The sequence below is a fragment of the Salvelinus sp. IW2-2015 genome, linkage group LG20 (genome assembly GCF_002910315.2).
Source record: "Salvelinus sp. IW2-2015 linkage group LG20, ASM291031v2, whole genome shotgun sequence".
In the NCBI taxonomy this organism is placed as follows: Eukaryota; Metazoa; Chordata; class Actinopteri; order Salmoniformes; family Salmonidae; genus Salvelinus; species Salvelinus sp. IW2-2015.
The window spans coordinates 26,089,881-26,109,448 of NC_036860.1; the positions used below are offsets into that span (position 1 = coordinate 26,089,881).

The window sequence follows — 19,568 nt, forward strand, 5'->3', positions numbered from 1 at the left end:
AGATCGGCTAAAACTACGTCTCCAATAAATCTATATATACTTGTGTTCCCTTATGTACTTTCTGTATTGATTTGTTGTTAATAAAAAAATATATTTCAAAATTTTTAAAAACTACGCTTCCGATAGAAATCCCCTTCTTCTATGGGTTTTATGGCAGATTACAACCCCAAAACGTGTATTACCGGCACCAACTGGACGGGGTTGAAAAAAACAAGGTACAAATAAAACCCATACGTGATAGGGAAAACTAAATTAATCCACCCAAAATAAAACTATTAAAAAAACACATTGATAAAGCCAAAACCTCCCGCTTTTTCCTTCCTTCAAATCTCCATATCTCCCTTCTCAGGCTCTACGACCTGAGAGGGTGGTACGGCTTGTGACAATCCTCCATGCAACTCCCCTGAGAAGTCTTTCAGTCCCAGGAACCGTTCCACCACATCCATAATTATATATATTCCCCACCTTGACAGTGCCATTCATCACCATAGCTATAAAGACCACCTTCTTAACCTTTAACATATCTGGGTCCTGTGTTGAATGGCAACCCATGCAGCCTTCAGTGAAGGCCTATCCACCACAATTTGACTCTTCAGGAGCACCATTCGAACCCTCATCCCTTTTAACATTCCCAAAGACATGGCTTCATGGTTCCAACCACAATTGCAACATGTCACATTTTCATCACTTTTAAAACACATGCTATGATCTTTTCCACAGGTTGAACATCTCAGGTTCTCCCTTCTGCAAACACTTGAAACATTTCCAAAAGCTTTACAATGATCAACACTGCATTGGTCTTGGAATAAATGCTCTGACTCTTTAGTTTGCACTTGAAAGACTCCATATAAAAAACAAAATAACAGACAGGCTCTTCACTTTTTATTCATTCAACACACGATTCATCCGACGAGCATCAATCACTCCAGGAATATTTTTAATCTCTGCAACATCGACTTCCCACGAAACGCCAGATATTACCCTCTTGAGGGGTGCCATGTTCCGAAGAGACACATCAAACTTCTCAAATCAGGTGAGACTCAGTACAACCTCATACTGACCCTCAGAAGAACAGCAGAAAAGCCCACCTCTCGTGATAATAGATATCCTTGACCACACTTGTAGGCGATGTCATGGCGACGTTGGTTAGCAAAACTCATGCGTAGAACACGTCCTCGGGTCTAACGGTCGTCTCGCACCAAACTGCGCATGTGTAAACTGTCAAATCAAAGGCACTCCTTCGATATAAAGTCGTTTTTTACGAAAATGAAAACGTGTCACTTTGTCACTTACGAGGTTGGAGTAATAACATATTTAAATACTTTTTGGCTCGAAACTAGGTTGTGCCTTTAGATTTCGAGGAAATTAACAACTAAGGAAGAATTTGTCACTTCTCTCATTGACTTCTCAAACCCCAAACCCCGTTAAGTCTGTTTCGCAAGCGTCCCCGGAAGTTTCGCGATGTTGCGCCTCTGGGTTTAGAAACTCTGTGGTACCAGTATTTATTACAGCGCCATCCTGTGACCGAACAGAGAACAATATTTGCAAAATGTCTGCACTACTATTGACTGGTACTGGATGATTTTTTGGAAATCATTAAATTGACTCCCTACTTTGTGTACAAATATACCCTGCTTTATGTGCACCTGCCACCCTGTAGCCTCTGCTAATAAATATGGACCTTTTAAGCACATGATGTAACACCCTTGCCCTGACTTTGCCAAGTTGTTGGTTCAAACACAGCTTCAGCTGTTCCCACTCTATTTCAACAGATTTATCCAATTCAACTCTGCAATGCAATTAAGAAGATACCTGTGGGTTAGGGGGACACATAAGCATTGTGTGACCTKTTCTAATTCATAGCATTCCCAGKAAGCATGGATTATTGAGTCATTCTTAGTTTTACACTGAAGACATGACTCTGCCATTGTGCTGTAGAATTTGTGAATTTTGTCTCTTGTATAATAAATTCTATACATTAGCATAGAATAAAGAATACATTGTTCCGGAGTACTTCTACATGAATGTGGATGCTACCATGATTATGGATAATCCTGAATGAGTCGTGAATAATGATGAGTAAATAAGTTACAGATGCTAATGTCACAGCATTTTGTTTGGGGGGGGGGGGGGGGGGGTATGATATTTATGCCTCTAACTTTCTCACTCATCATTATTCACAATTCATTAATGATTATCCATAACCATGGTAGCATCCACATTAATGTAGAAGTGTTCAGAAACATATATTATATTCTTATTTACAGTAACACTGACTCCAAAATGACACAATACATAATTGACCATTCATTTCTATTTGGCACAACATAATCTGAAACACAACCAAAACAAACTGAAATGCAGTTTTAGAAAAAAGGGTTCCAAAAGGGTTCGTCGACTGACCCCATAGACTGAGGAACCCATTTTTGTTCTAGGTAGAACTATTTTGGGTTCCATGTAGAACCCTATGTGTAAAGGGTTCTACATGGAACTCAAAAGGGTTATTCAAAGGGTTCTCCTATGGGGACAGCCGAAGAACCCTTTTAGGTTCTAGAAAGCACCTTTTTTTCTAAGAGAGTAGGAATATAAGACAACATACAAAACTTTTGTCTACTTTAATACACTACAAATGAGTTTGTCCAAATACTTATGGCACCTTCAAATGGGGGGGACTAGATACATAAAGTGCTTTAATTTCTAAACAGTAAAACAGATATGTACGAAAATACCCTAAAATAAAAGGCTGAAATTCTGTACTGTCGCCTCATATACAACAATTGATCTAAAATCCAAAATGCTGGAGTATAGAGCAAAATTAAAAGTTAAATAAATATGTAGGGGGGGTGTACCTGGTATGACAATTTATGCCACCTAAAGCATTTTGTTTGGACTGCGAGTCTGTGACCTATATACAGTATCACTCATACATCACTCCTTTACCCATTTGCCAAAAAACATCAGATACAGTAAGAACCTATGTTCTATTTTGTCACTTGACCTTAGAGAAAGAAAGCCTTTATAAATGAACATTGTGACATATCAAAAATAAATGATGATATCTTCCCAACCCCAAACTCAGGTTACAGGTTTACTACCAGGCTACAAGCCAAAATAAATAAAGGCCTTTTTTTTCAAAGGCAGGGTTGAATGGAAACCATCCAAGAACATACTGACACATCCTTGGCTGCCTCTTCATGTGACCAGGGCCCCCTTACAGACATGCCAGGAACAAGATCAGAGAGAAATACTTTACAATCCCGTCAGTTCTGAGGGAGACCACCCTACCTCACTCTGTCTACATGAACAGGTTGGGACAGCATCCTGACAGGTATGAATGGAACAAGACAGGGGATGAAGGCAAAAGTGTAATAGAACATATAGGTAGGTCTTCCCCTTCATTTGCTATGAGGAGGGTGTCACTTCACTTGACATCTTGAGAAGTCTCCCCTTCACAGTGTCAAATATTTGATATTAATTGGTCGTTTTGGGTTATTCTCCGTGATCACGCTCTCCGTAGCCGACGGGAACAAGACGTTTAAACAGGTCAACATTCACAAGGCCGCTGGGGCCAGACGGATTACCAGGACGTGTACTCAGAGCATGCGCGGACCAACTGGCAAGTGTCTTCACTGACATTTTCAACCTCTCCCTGACCGAGTCTGTAATACATAAACATGTAAACATGTTTCAAGCAGACCACCATAGTCCTTGTGCCCAAGAAAGTGAAGGTAACCTGCCTAAATGTCTACCACCCCGTAGCACTCACGTCGGTAGCCATGAAGTGCTTTGAAAGGCTGGTCATGGCTCATATCAACACCATCATCCTGGAAACCCTAGACCCACTCCAATTCGCATTCCACCCCAACAGATCCACAGATGACGCAATCTCAATAACACTCCACACTGCCCTTTCCCACCTGGACAAAAGGAATCTATGTGAGAATGCTGTACATTGACTACAGCTCAGCGTTCAACACCATAGTGCCCAGAAAGCTCATCTCGAAGCTAAGGACCCTGGGACTAAACAACTCCCTCTTCAACTGGATCCTGGACTTCCTGACGGGCCACCCTCAGGTGGTAAGGGTAGGCAACAACACATCTGCCACGTTGATCCTCAACACAGGGGCCCCTCAGGGGTGCGTGCTTAGTCCCCTCCTGTACTCACTGTTCACCCACGACTGCGTGGCCAAGCACGACTCCAACACCATGATCACTGACAACGATGAGACAACCTATAGGGAGGTCAAAAAAGTTAAATAAATATGTAGGGGGGGTGTACCTGGTATGACAATTTATGCCACCTAAAGCATTTTGTTTGGCACCACACTGCCAGTGTGGTGCCATGACAACAACCTCTCCCTCAATGTGAGCAAGACAAAGGAGATGATCGTGGACTACAGGAAAAGGAGGGCTGAACACGCCCCCATTCACATCAACGGGGCCGTAGTGGAGCGGGTCGAGAGTTTCAAATCCCTTGGTGTCCACATCACCAACAAACTATCGTGGTCCAAACACATCAAGAAAGTCATGAAGAGGGCATGACAATGCCTTTTCCCCCTCAGGAGACTTGGTATTGGATTTGGTATGGGTCCCCAGATCCTCAAAAAGTTCTACAGCTGCACCATCGAGAGCATCCTGACCGGTTCCATCACCACCTGGTATGGCAACTGCTCGGCATCCGACCGTAAGGCGCTCCTCTGCCACTTCTGCTTGTAGGTGTGTGTGCACTCATTAGAAGGGGGAATCCCAGTGGTTAAAATACAATGAGGTGCACACATTCCTATCTCAAACTCCATCAAAAATATCTGCAATCTTGATTGTTAAATATGGGCAGCTTACAACCCATATAAGTCCCCATTTGATCCCCATTCTGTTTATAGCCACATAGCGCACCTCTTCACTCAGCATAAAATACACAATGATGCTGAAATAATACACTGTTCCAAGAGGCTTGGCAACACATATTTTTGATGAGTCATCTAATGTATGCTTAGTCAAGAGAAAACTGTAATTGGGAGACATGGAGACAACAGGTAGCCTTTTCAGCAGCATGCTGGGAATGAGCCAAGGAAGAAGTATTACCCCCACTCCAATATCACATGGGCCCTGGTCAAAAGTAGTGCAGCATATAGGGAATAGGGAGCCATTTGGGACGCAGGCTGAGAAGGTCAATGCCTCGCAYATGGGACAAGTATGAGAGAAGTACAGGAAAACAAATGATGACTTGAATTGAATAGAGATGGAGATAGTAGATCTCAATCATTGGCTTCTGACTCAGGAGACAATGATTACATCTTCATACCTCGGTTTAAAACATTGCACCCTTTTAAATCACTGTTTTTTTTTAAGGCTGTGCCATATCATTATACAATTCTGCTGTGCTGATGATCTCTATAGGGATTTAAAGTATGAAAGGGCTGTAATGCAAAAAATCAACGGATGGCCTAGATAATTCTAGGAGTCTAGACCATAATGAAACAAATTTGAGGATCTGTCTTTCTTTCTGCAGGCGTTTCAGTCTGTCAGTCTCCCAGGTTTGTCAGGCTGCCCTAAAATAACCTCTGAACTATCAGAATCAGCACCAATACTACAGTCCCGACAAGCAGTTTGTTCCATCATGAGATACAGTGGCATTGATGTAGGTAGCTGACATTTGGATGCCCTGGCCTGATCAAAAACCTATTGGATGCCACAATCAAACCGAAAGGACATACTGTACCTTGAATGAAAGAGAACCACAACTTACACTAACCACAGGCCCTTCTAATGAGAGGAGGGTTGCATCCCATTTGGCACCATATCCCCTTTAAAGTGTATATAGGGAATAGTCTGCCATTTGGGACAGACATGATATATGTTGCAGCATGGCTGAATTTTCTGCTAAATAAACGATGAGTCCAGCAGACAGTAAATTAACAGTCAGTACAATCAAATACCCATGGAGTGGCATTGTATGTTTTCTCAAGGGACTTAACCCACCTGTGGTGCAGGCAGGCTGCTACAGCACATTTGAATCTGTGCCAGAAAAAGCTAGTGTGTCTTTCATTTCACGGGGGGGGGGGGGGGGGGGGGGGGGGGTGGGGGGGGGGGGGGGGGGGGGGGGGGGGGGGGGGGGGTGGGGTAATTGGTACTCTAATACAGGACTATTAAATGCCCAGTGCACTACTTATGTGAAAAAATATATTTATTTCAAAAATACCTGTTCCCTCACCCGCGGTTATGTGAGATGGGTAAAGAAAGGCCTGCACCGCTTGTATTTTCTTGTTTATTATTATTATTATTATTATTTTTTTTGAAATGCGTGCCAAGGGTGCAAATATATGATGTCAGAAACACTGCAACAATCATTGATATAGAAAAAAAATACTGCCATGCATCATTGGCTGGGTGGCCACGCGCAATAACATGAAGGTGCGTGCGATTACTACCAGATACACAGTAACCCTCACCGGAGACTAGCTGTAAAATATACTAAGGTTAAGACAATCCAATAATTCCATGCAGAGCGTTTGATGTCGAACTTTCTGTAATGGTATTCACTTCCATTCAATTTCGCTCCGGCCCAGGTCCAATGAATTTGTTTATTTTCGAACGCTTCTGCATGGGAATTGTACAATTTCCCTTTTTTAGCTTCAACCTAGATTGGTGGAGATCCGACAAAATACAGATCACTCCTAATAGAAAGTAGTAAATGCTGTGGAATTGATATCACTTGTCTGTGTGAACTAACAGCATGGCTTGGAGTGTTGAAAGTAAGCCTAACGTTATTTCCATGTTTCTTCAATGTCTTTCTTATTATGAAAGGAAATATGAATAGCCAAGTTTTTTCTCGGTAAATGGCCAATTATTGAGCAGATATTACCCGACTAAACAAACCGCTTACACTAAACGGTGGCTTTCACTTTCAAACGAGTGATAGGTGAAGAATATAATTCCATTTGATTTCTATTTCAGGTTTTAGCCCGTTTTGCGAAATTAAKCCATCGTAAAGATATTTGAATCGGCTTTCAGTAACGGCAAATTTAAAGTACGTCATTAATATGGCGCCAAAAGAGTTTAAAGTATGAGCTTATTTTGTTGTGAGGTTGCAGAACCCTCGCACAAGAGGGAGAACATGAGCGGGCAAGAGGGGAAGCGAATGGGCAGGCGATGTTTTTTCGGCAGAACGTCTCGAAACTAGCTTGCAACATTTCATTCCCTGAAAATGAAGCATATTCTTTTCCTACTGGATCTGAAAACACACTCACGTGACAAATCGGGATCTGGGGGATATCACATTGGACTATTTTCAAATGCGACATGGCTTTGAAAATTATATTTGTTAGCTTACCGTGCTGTACCCGGCATAGCTTTAGCTTACATTAGAACTGACTTGCTGGCTGCAGCTCGAGGCTATCTTGCAAGCCGTTAGACAATTTGGATTTACGGATGATACTCCTAAAGTCTGCTAAAGGTAGCTAACAGTTAGCTACATTAACTGTATTTAGCTGAGAACTGCGAAGGCGGCCATCGCAGTTTTGTTGAATAATGTTATGCTGCCGGATAGACTTTATAATGGATTAAATTTGTAAATTGCTACTTTTTATTTTGACTCTCTTGGGAGAGCATCTGATCGACGTGCTGTCACCACAGCCTCGCAGGCACGTCCTGTCACCAACGTGGATAGTCGGTGGGCTAACGTTAACTAGCTAACTAGCTTGGGTAGTTGCACTGGAATTTGACCACCGTGAAATTCACTGTCACTACATGTGGTTAACTTCAAATGATTTCGTGATTTCTCATCGTCCAGAGTCGAGGACGTTTTCGCCATCGGAAGCTGACTGCAATCAAGGTAAAAAGGTAGGTTAGATTTTGGTTTCTTCCCCCAAGAAGTACAGTAGTAGCATGTAACGTTAGCACAGGGGGAAAAGCACACTTCCAGAGCTGGTAGTGAAATGTGTAACGTTAGTGCATGTGGGTCAGATGGTTGTGATAGCCAGACAAATAGTTAACACGAGAAGATCATTCAACTGCAACTTCTTATTTTCTAAAATATGAAAATGTCAGGTCCCAGTTCACAAGCAATGTTAGCAACGCCAACTACGCAGCGAGTATTATTTACAGGCGGGCGGTCATAGCTATGTTCACCTCTGTTATGAAATAATTTTGGTAGCGGGATTTTCCTGAGGTGCTCTTGCATAACATGCTTCAGTGAAACAAATGGCTAATTAATAATTTTGTTGAATTCGAAGAAATTATTGAGAACTTATGCAAGAGTCGTGCAAGTGTGTATGTGTGTCGCGAGGAGGGACCGCGTCTCGCCAACATATGGCGCTGAAAATGCACATGCTGGGCTAATGACGAGTGATCGGATATTATCTGCCCGTTGAAAATATCAAATGAGCAGAATTTTGGTAATAACGATTGCGCTATAAAACTGGATTTGTCTAAAGTTACTGTTGCCATCCAGTGTCGCTCGCTTGTGGGTTTGACATCGCACGTGAATGCCAATTGCGTTCCCAAGAAGTGGAGTGTGTATTTCGGAAGGCTAAGCACGCACCTATCTAAGAATTAGAACAAGCTTGTTAACTCTCCTCTCCCCTCCCTGGCTCTCACTGTGCAGTTCTAACTGTAGGGGGAGTGGCTATTGTTTACCTTCAGAAACTCTGTGCTCATAGATCAGGGGGTGGGCCTGGTGTTGGTGCTGCGCATGGCGAGTAGAGGGACAGAGCAGCATCTTGATGTTCCCATTTTAAGAAACGAGAACTTGATGTTCATAATCAGATATATTTGGGATCAAGATATTTCCAGTGTTTTGAATTACACATTGAGACTCGTAAGTGCCACGCGCTGATATCTTTGACAGTTTTGGGGGGCTCACATTTATATTTTCAGTTCTTATTGGGAGAGGGGTTTTGGTTTATTATGGGGGGTGCCAATGTATGTGAAGTTTACTTTACAGCACAACCTCGAGTACATTCAAATGTTATTTTTATGTATTATGGCCCTCTTTAATAACAAACAAATAAGTAAACAATTCTTACAATCCATTACCTCCAGTGATTTAGAATAGTAGACTGTGCAATCCATCCTGCTCGTCTTATTGCACAAATGTAATTGACCTGGTCCCTTCCTTGAATCAATTAAGTCTGATTCATGTAGGGACCCAGTTGTGACAGCTCTACCCCCCCCCCCCCCCCATGAAACAGGAGATGAGTCATGGTGTGGGGGAATAAGAGGCTCTCTCTCAATTGAATTTCAATTCAAATGGCTTTATTGGCATGGGGAAACATGTTTACATTGCCAAAGCAATTGAAATAGATAATAAACAAAATTGAAATGAACAGTAAACATTACACTCACAAGTTTCAAAGTAATAGACATTTCAAATATTATATTATGGCTATGTACAGTGTTGTAACAATGTGCAAATAGTTGATGTACTAAAGGGGAAATAAATAAACTGATAAATATAGGTTGTATTTACAATGGTGTTTGTGCTTCACTGGTTGCTCATTTCTTGTGGCAACATGTCACACATCTTGCTGCTGTGATGGCACACTGTGGTAATAGATATGAGTTTATCAAAATTTGATTTGTGTTTCGAATTCTTTGTGGGTCTATGTAATCTGAGGGAAATACACTACATGACCAAAAGTATGTGGACACCTGCTTGTCGAACATCTCATTTTAAATCATGGGTATTTAATATGGAGTTGTTCCCCCCCATTTCCGCTATAACAGCCTCCACTCTTCTGGGAAATCTTTCCACTAGATATTGGAAAATTGCTTCCATTCAGCCACGAGCATTCGTTAGGTCGCACTAATGTTGGGCGATTAGGCCTGGCTCGCATCGCAGTCAGCGTTCTAATTCATCCAAAAGGTGTTCGATGGGGTTGAGGTCAGGGCTCTGTGCAGGCCAGTCAAGTTCTTCCACATCGATCTTGAAAAACCATTTCTGTATGGACCTCGCTTTGTGCACAGGGGCATTGTCATGCTGAAACAGGAAAGGGTCTTCCCCAAACGGTTTCCACAAAGTTGGAAGCACAGAATCGTCTAGAATGCCATTGTATGCTGTAGTGCTACGCCTTGATCACACCGACAGTCATTGCGCAAAATAGTACGCAGCATCATCTGGATATGTAGCCGGTAGCCTAGTGGTTAGAGCGTTGGCCCAGTAACCGAAAGGTTGCTAGATCAAATCCCCCAGCTGACAAGGTCAAAATCTGTCGTTCTGCCCCTGAACAAGGCAGTTAACCCACTGTTCCTAGGCCGTCAATTGTAAATAAGAAGTTCTTAACTGACTTGCCAAGTTAAATGAATAAAAATGTGTGCAACAAAAGTTCAACATTCACTTTCTGCTCTGATTTCTGTCAAACCGTCTACACATACGTTCGATAAATCCAACGTATGCACCACACAGAACGCACTGCAACTGCCTCTGCAACGCAATGCTGCAAAGCAAACGCAGATTTCCATTGGAAATTAATGTACTTCTGGTGTACCAAAATGCAGTGATGCGGTCGGTGTGATCGAGGTGTTACGATTTCCCTTCACTGGAACTTAGGGGACTAGCCCGAACCATGAAAAACAGCCCTAGACCATATTCTTTCTCCACCAGACTTTACAGTTGGCATTATGCATTGGGGCAGGTAGCATTCTCCTGGCAGCCGCCAAACCCAGATTCATCCATCGGACTGCCAGATGGTGAAGCGTGATTCATCACTCCAGAGAACGCGTTTCCACTGCTCCAGAGTCCAATGGTGGCGAGTTTTACACCACTCCAGCCTACGCTTGGCTTTGCGCATGGTGATCTTAGGCTTGTGTGCGACTGCTTGGTCATGGAAACCCATTTCATTAAGCTCCCAGCGAACTGTTTTTGTGCTGATGTTGCTTCCAGTGGCAGTTTGGAACTTGGTTGTGAGTTTTGCCACCGAGGACAGATTATTTTTTTATGCGCTTCAGCACTCGGCGGTCTAGTTCTGTGCACTTGTGTGGCCTACCACTTTGCGGCTGAGCCGTTGCTGCTCCTAGACGTTTCCACTTCGCAATAACAGCACTTACAGTTGACCGGGGCAGCTCTAGCGGGGAAGAAATTTGACGAACTGACTTGTTAGAGAAGTGGCATCCTATGACTGTGCCACGCTGAAAGTCATTGAGCTCTTCAGTATGGCCATTCTACTGCCAATGTTTGTCTATGGAGTTTGCACGGCTGTGTGCTCGATTTTTATACACTTGTCAGCAACAGGTGTGGCTGAAATAGCCAAATCCACTAATTTATAAGGGGTGTCCACATACTTTTGTGTGTGAGTATATTGTGTACGTGTCTAATATGGTCATACATTTGGCAGGACGTTAGGAAGTGCATCTCTCTCTCCTCTCTCGGTTAGATACTCTTACCTAGAAAAACACAGTTGATTACATGGAGAGGGGGGGTGGGGGTCGCTCGGGGGGAGTGTGTACATGTGTGTTGGTAATCTATGTTACAGGTAGGTGCGTGTGTGGGCGGGCTCCTAATCTGCGTGTGTGTGTGTGTGTGTTAGTAGCACTCTCTGACTGGTTGAAAAAAGGGGGCAAGGACCTCCCATGATCTGCAGTATGGTATTAGCAGCTACTCCACGGGGGGTTCATGAATGGAGTCACTGACTGCTGCTCATGTCATTTTAACATCTCCAACTGTACACACATACTCGCCCCAGTAACCTCCCCAAGCAGTGTGTGTGTGTTGCTGCTAGGTGTCAAGGGAGGGAGATGACATCCACACAGGGGGAAAGGAATAGGAAGGTTAAGAGTTCAGGTGGGCATTCGCGCTTCAGCAAAGAAAGAGGAAGAGGAAGTGATTTATTTATGCTCCCTTTTTTTATTTATAACCTTTATTTAACTAGGCAAGTCAGTTAGCATCTCACCTACCCTAGAGAAGTTAACGTCCCACCAGGCCAACATCCGGTGAAACTGCAGAGAGCTAACATTTTAAATACACCATTCGTTGTATTAAACATTCTTGTAAATACATGTATCTTACATCATTTAAAAGATGAACGTCTTATTAATCCAGCCGCTGTGTCAGATTTCAAAAAGGTTTACTGCAAAAGCAAACATGCGATTTTCTGAGGACGGCGCCCCACACACACAAGTATTACTAGCATTTTCCAACCAAGCATTAGCGTCACGAAAGTCAGAAATAACAATAAAATAAATCGCTTACCATTGAAGATCTTCCTCTGGTGGCAATGCCAAGTGTTTTAACTACACAGTGAATGTTCGTTTTGTTTGATAAAATCCATTTTTATAGCCTAACACGAAACATTTGTAAGCCGGTTGCGTCGTGATTTCCGTCTCATTCAACTTTGGACGAAGCGTTCGTGGTAATTACACACACTAAACACACGTTTATCCAGTCATGGTTGGTTTCATTGAAATCCTCTGGTTGTTACTAACACAACCATACATGATGGCTCTTTTCCCGGGGCGTATTAACCGAAACAAACCGATTTGAAGACACCAATCAATGACCTCATTACGCACCAATGGTAGGACCGGTCTATCGTTGATTGACTGTATTTTGGCCCAATGACCACTGATCATCTTGAAARCTAGCTTGGAAGATAGCCAATGAGCTGAGGTAAACGGCAATATGTAATGGTTATACGTTTGAAGACCAGCCTTTGTCGTAAACTCTGGCGTAAAAGAGGTTCATTCACCATTGCAAATCCTACTTGACGGAGCCACGAGTGTTACGCATAGCAGTACATATTCAATAGCATTTTCAACAAGTTTATATATTTAAATTATGGCGAATAAATCAGGAAAAGCTAAAACAAAGTTTAGGTATACAGATTTAACCCAAATTATAGAGGAAATTGATAGAGACAGCCCCCCATCTCACAGCTAGCCTTCAGGGAGCTGCTCATCCAGGAGCTTGCTAGCTACAGCAAGTCCACTGCAGCACCTTCTGCTCCAACCAGTGGTGTTCACCTGCCCAGATTCATCTCTGCAGGCATGAATGTGCCTCAGGGCAAAAAGGGCACAGTAGGGAGACGTCGTTGTGCCCTTTGTCACAGGAAATGCCCCATCACCTGCACCACCTGTTCAGTAAGCCTCTGCTTTACAGCAGAAAGAGACTGCTATGGGCCATGGCACCAGCAGCACAATATTGTGTAGATGACTGAGGGTCTTCACAATATTGTAAATAGAAAATGTGTAAATAGTTACCATGTTATTTGTTTGTTTATTATTATTATTTTTTTAAATGATTTTTTTCATGTATATATATATATATTTATTTTTTTGGGGTGTGTTCGAATAGCATATATGTATTTTGTATTTAGTTATTTCCTTCAAAATGTATCACTGTACCAATTCGGCCACTTGGGTACATTTGTGTGGGACACCTGGGTGACTTCATGCTCAATGTCATGTAGCTCGCTCATTTTTGAAGTTATCTGTCTAAAACTTTGCTCAGCTATTGTTGCCATCTTATGTTCTTCATTCAAATCATCCACAGAATCCTATCTGTATGTTTGGCTGTTCTTGGTCATTTGAAAGATGATGCAGCAACAATAAAAAACTGAAAACGTATGTTTATTTCCTTGTATTTTCTTCTACCAGATCTATTGTGTTATATTCTCCTACATTCAATTCACATTTCCACAAAATTCAGAGTGTTTCCTTTCAAATGATACCAAGAATATGCATATCCTTGCTTCTGGGCCTGAGCTACAGGCAGTTCGATTAGGGTATGTCTTTAGGCGGAAATTGAGAAGGGGGGGGTACCCCAAGAACAAATTCTTATTTTCAATGTAGGCCTAGGAACAGTGGGTTAACTGCCTTGTTCAGGGGCAGAACGACTGATTTTTACCTTGTCAGCTCGGGGATTCGATCTTGCAACCTTTCGGTTACCTGTCCAACGCTAATCCATTGTATCCGATGTGAACAGGTGACTGACGTTTCCACGACAAACTGACATCAGCGTGACGTCAACGTCAGTCAGCTGTTAACCTTTTTTTTTTGTGGGGTGCTCCAACTCCTTTTTACCTCGAATTGGTCCCTATTTTGTATGTTTTTTTTCTCTCTTGGTAAGGCATCCTCATGAATAGGAATGGTTGTTGGCTTGAGCTCATTTCATCGTCCCTGGCTGTTTATCTCCTTACATGTGTAGCGGTGTGTGTGTTGTAGCCTGTGCGTGTGTGACCATGTACTTGCATGTTTGTGCTTGTTTGTGTGTAAGCGTGTGCATGCATCATGTTTATGTAAGAATGTTTGTGTGTGTGTGTGTGTGTGTGTGTGTGTGTGTGTGTGCTTTCATGTCTCTCTGTGTGTGTGTGTGTGTGTTCTCTGCTGCGGATGGCCCTGCTGTGGCCTGGAATGGATGCTCATTAACTGAGCCTGTCAAGGTCTCAGTGGGAGCCTGCTGTTCAGTGGGCAGAGGGCGGATGAAATCTCTGGAAACGCCAGGAGATGAATGTCTTTCACCCGGCCCGGTGACTCACGAATTGTTATTGAAATATAATTGCGGAGCAGAGTATGATGCAGGAGGAATGGAAAATGTAGTTTATTTTTTTGTATTTTCTCCCCTCGGCTGTGAGGCAGGATTGGAACACAAAACACACAGGCTAAACAAACATACATGCAACACATTTCAAAAGGCTTTTTTGGAATAACAGCTTTTCATGCTTTCTTTGACACTGTCCTTCTGAATAAGGGAAATAATAAAGCCTAGCTCCTGTGGCAGTCAGTGGTACTGAACAAATGATACTTGTCAAACTACTGTTTATGTCCCAAATGGTACCCTATTCCCTACATAGTGCACTACTTTTGACCAGAGCCCTATGGGCCCTTTATAAAATAAAATAAAGTAGTGTGATATAAATTGATGCCATTGGGAACGCAAGTCCCCAGCCTGTTCAAGAAGGTAATCGGAGGCTTTGCTGATGGTGATACAGTAGGTGGTTGTCACGTGGCTGTCTTTTCCCCCTGCCCTTTTCACCTTGCATCAAAGCCAGGTAGATTACCCAGCATCTCTAGTTTCCCGGCACATGAAAAGGCTTGAAAAACGGTCCATTTTTATGCCTGCCGGCAGTGCCTGATTACACCAGTCAGTAGCCTCTGTAAAGCAAGTCGTCTTTAAAAAGCACCAAGCTTTGGGTTGGTATCTGTATTTACTGCTGTCCGCTAATAATAAACACAACACCAACCCTTTACAAGGATAAACATCCAAAAAGCAGCGTTCATTCTCTGATGGCAACAAATGGTCAAGGCCACAATTTAGGAATGAAAGGAAACGATAAACAACAATCGGTCCCCTAGGTTTTAACTCTTTATTCACCTCAAGGTAACACAAGTGTCCAGCCAGGAAACTTAAATGGTTGGACATGCAGACATATGCTTGCTTGGGCCCCTGTTGTAAATGAGGGGTAGGGGGGGTAAACAGGGTGGTGGTGGGAGGAGGAAGATAAACAGGGCGGTAGCTGGGCCCGTGTTAGTGTGAGTGAAGGGCAATGTGCACTCCTCCATCCCTCACTGGGGCTAATGAACTCCTGATGGCAGGGGAGGTGAGAGCAGGGGGATTAATCTCCTCTTTTCCTCCTGCAACAGCCCTCCTCTTCCCTGGTTTTGGCACTCAGGTCCCTTTCATTGTTTGTCAGCACTTTCAGGAGAGAGAGAGAGGGAGACTCTGTAGAAAATGATTTGGTCCTGGCCTTCTCTCCCCCCCCTTCCCGCTTCCACATCTTTTTACTTATTATTATTTAATTTTTTTCCCATAATGCAGCAGCATCAATAAATATTGTCTTAATACCTGTGGCTGGACCGGAGCCGTGAAGGTGATGTTAAAGGAAATCCATGATATTTTTGTTGTTCATATGTTGGGCTGGTCCCCTGGGGTCGCTACTGAGGTCATTTGTAAGTCGCTCTGGATAAGAGCGTCTGCTAAATGACTTAAATGTAAATGTAAATGTCATTCAGTGAGGGTACGGTTGTGTCCCAACATGGCATCCTATTGGCTAGGGTCAAAATTAGTGCACTAAATAGGGATTAGGGTGCCATTTGAAACAGCAGCAGAATCCTCATGGGAGAGTAGCCTACGACTATGAAACACAATGTAGCCCTGGAAGGGCCACAGACCAAATGCACCCTAGGGAGCAGGCAGCAAGCAAAATGAGCAACAAAGATGGATTTAGAGGTTTGATGAAGAAGCTAACTACACACGGCTGTGTCTCAATAGCAATAAAACACCGGTCTCATGAACAATCTTTTAAGCACAATGCTAGTGAGTAACCAGCAAATTTTTATATTTCAAGTGTGTGTCGTGTGTATGTATGTATTCGCTAGCTAACAAGGTAGAACATTTTGAACTGTTATGAATTGACCCTTCTGTCTTTCTCCAACTGTTTGAACCGCATGTTAGCCTGTCCAATTTGTTCAGATGTTGAAGTCACTTGGGCTACCTTATTTCTCAGAATGAGAATTAGTTGGAAATTCCTTTATGTAATTGTTTCATGCTTATTGCACATTTATAAAACACAGCCTAGATAGCTAGTATGAACAGTCTTTGGCTAAAATGTAGCTAGCTGTACAGCAGTGCTGCACGCAACAAACTGAGCACACATTTTCCAGAATGAAGGTTCATTGATACTCCTGTTTTAAGTAGTGTCTGTTCTGCACGCAGTTTGAGGAGTTGAGACATAAAAAGGGTAACTTCTCTATTACAGTAAAATAATCTTTGTCTTTCGGTGTCCGTATGATCGATTTCGTTGGACAAAATCTCAAATACAAATAACAAGTTGAAACCGCTTGTCAGAGAGGAGGAAGTGATCACTCATCTTCGTTGGGGGGTGTGAGAGAGAGAATGGGAAGGTGCACAGTCGCAGCAGAAGGAGACGAGACCAAAAAGACAACATGAGAAGAAGCGGACATAAATGCTTATGAAAACAAAAAATAACAAAGCTTGATTCTGCCTCGCAGTGTTTGCTGTGCCACTAGAGAACCTGGTTCGAGTCCAGGCTCTGTCGCAGCCAGCCGCGACCGGGAGACCCATGGGGCGGCGCACATTTGGCGCAGCGCCGTCCAGGTTAGGGGAGGGTTTGGCCAGGCAGGGATGTTCCTGTCCCATCGCACGCTATCGACTCCTGTGGAGGGCCGGGCGCAATGCACGCTGACACGGTCAAATCAAATTTTATTAGACACATGCGCCGAATACAACAGTGAAATGCTTACTAACAAGCCCCTAACCAACAGTGCAGTAAAAAAAAAAAAATACGGACAAAAATAAGAGATATGTCATTTAAAGAGCAGCAGTAAAAAATAACAATATATACAGGGGGGTGCCGGTACAGAGTCAATGTGCGGGGGCACCGGTGAGTTGAGGTAGTATGTACATGTAGGTAGAGTTATTAAAGTGACTATGTATAGATGATAACAACAGAGCGTGGCAGTGGTGTGGAGATACAAATAGACTGGGTAGCCATTTGACTAGATGGTCGCCAGGTGTACGGTGTTCCCTCTGACACATTGGTGCGGCTGGCTTCCGGGTTAAGTGGGCGTTGTGTCAAGAAGCAGTGTGGCTTGGCTGGGTTGTGTTTCAGAGGACGCACGGCTCTTGACCTTCGCCTCTTCCGTATGGGAGTTGCAGCGACGAGACAAGACTGTAACTACCAATTGGATACCACGAAATTGGGGAGGAAAAAGGATTAAAAAATAAATAAATAAATAAAGTAACTTGATTCTTGCAATCCAGGCATTTGGAATACAATGCCTTTGGAAAGTATTCAGACCCCTTGACTTTTTCTACCTTTTTGTTACGTTACAGCCTTATTCTAAAAAGGATAAAATACAAATCCCCAGCAATATACACACTAACCAATAATGATGATGCGAAAACAGGTTTTTAGAATTCTTTTGCAAATGTTTTAAACAGATACCGTATTTACCTAAGTATTCCGACTCTTTGCTATGAGACTCGAAATTGAGCTCAGTTGCATCGTGTTTCCATTGATCATCCTTGAGATGTTTCTACAACTTGATTGGAGTCCACCTGTGATAAATTCAATTGATTGGACATGATTTGGAAAGCTCACACCTGTCAAAAAACTAAGGCATGAGGTTGAATGAATCGTCTGTAGAGCTTCGAGACAGGATTGTGTCGAGGCACAGATCTGGGGAAGGGTACCAAAACATTTCTGCAGCGTTGAATGTCCCCAAGAACAGTGGCCTCCATCATTCTTAAATGGAAGAAGTTTGGAATCACCAAGACTCTTCCAAGAGCTGGCAGCCCGACCTAAATTAGCAATCGGGGGAGAAGGGCCTTGGTCAGGGAGGTGACCAAGAACCCGATGGTCACTCTGACACAGCTCTGGAGTTCCTCTGTGGAGATGGGAGAACCTTCCAGAAGGACAACCATCTTTGCAGCACCACCAATCAGGCCTTTATGGTAGAGTGGCCAGACGGAAGCCACTCCTCAGTAAAAGCCACATGACAGCCCACTTGGAGTTTGCCAAAAGGCACCGAAGGACTCTCAGACCACAAGAAACAAGATTCTTTGGTCTGATGAAACTAAGATTGAACTCATTGGCCTGAATGGCCAAGTGTAACGTCTGTAGGAAACCTGGCACCATCCCTACGGTGAAGCATGGTGGTGGCAGCATCATGCTTTGGGGATGTGTTTCAGTGGCAGGGCCTGGGAGACTAGTCAGGATCGAGGGAAAGATGAACGGAGCAAAATACAGCGAGATCCTTGATGAAAACCTGCTCCAGAGCGCTCAGGACCTCAGACTGGGGAGAAGGTTCACCTAACAACAGGACAACAACCCTAAGCACACAGCCAAGACAACGCAGGAGTGGCTTCGGGACAAGTCTCTGAATGTCCTTGAGTGGCCCAGCCAGAGCCTGGACTTGAACCCGGTCGAACATCTCTGGAGAGACCTGAAAATAGCTGTGCAGCAACGCTCCCCATCCAACCTAACAGAGCTTGAGAGGATCTGCTGAGAAGAATGAGAGAAGACTCCAGGCTGTAATTGCTGCCACAGGTGCTTCAACAAAGTACTGAGTAAAGGGTCTTAATACTTATGTAAATGTGATATTTCTGTAAAAAAATATATATATTTGCTAAAGTTTCTAAACCAGTTTTTGCTTTGTCGTTATGGGGTATTGTGTGTAGATTGATGAGGGGTGGGGGGGGGGGGGTTGAAAAAACGATTTAAGAAATGTTAGAATGAGATGTAATGTAACAATGTGGTAAAAGTTAAGAGGTCTGAATACTTTCTGAAAGTACTGGATCGCGCCAAAACAAATATTTCGCCCAGCCCAACTGTGGAACTGCTCTCGTTTATAATGCTGGCACGGAGCTCTTGTACCGTCTCAGTTCCTCTTCTGCCGTGTGTACCAGTAATAGTTCAAGTGCATTTTCTTGTTCTTAGACCTCTTATTTTGTGTATTTTTTTTTCTTCATTCGACATAGGTGTGCTGGGTGCTCTCTGAATGGGCCCCCCCCCCCCCCCCTAGGCTTTTTTCCTCCTTCTAGGTTTTCGTTGGTGTGTGAGGAGAGATGAGGGTTTTAGATATGATCTAGTATTTATCTTTAATTCATATTCGTG

The 19,568-nt window shown here is 43.2% G+C and overlaps 1 protein-coding gene across 2 annotated transcripts in view; it reads left to right on the forward strand.

Moving 5' to 3' along the window:
- Nucleotides 1-6,980: 6,980 nt before the first annotated feature.
- The window catches only part of LOC111980267 (protein Jade-1), a 143,673-nt gene continuing 131,085 nt past the window's right edge, over nucleotides 6,981-19,568 (forward strand). Inside the window, exon 1 of one of the 2 annotated variants that reach the window (XM_024010966.2) lies at nucleotides 6,981-7,839. In XM_024010966.2, the coding sequence (XP_023866734.1) occupies nucleotides 7,747-7,839 (93 nt within the window). In that variant the 5' untranslated portion in view covers nucleotides 6,981-7,746. The remainder of the gene's footprint in view (nucleotides 7,840-19,568) is intronic. The other variant, XM_024010967.2, reaches the window with a different exon arrangement.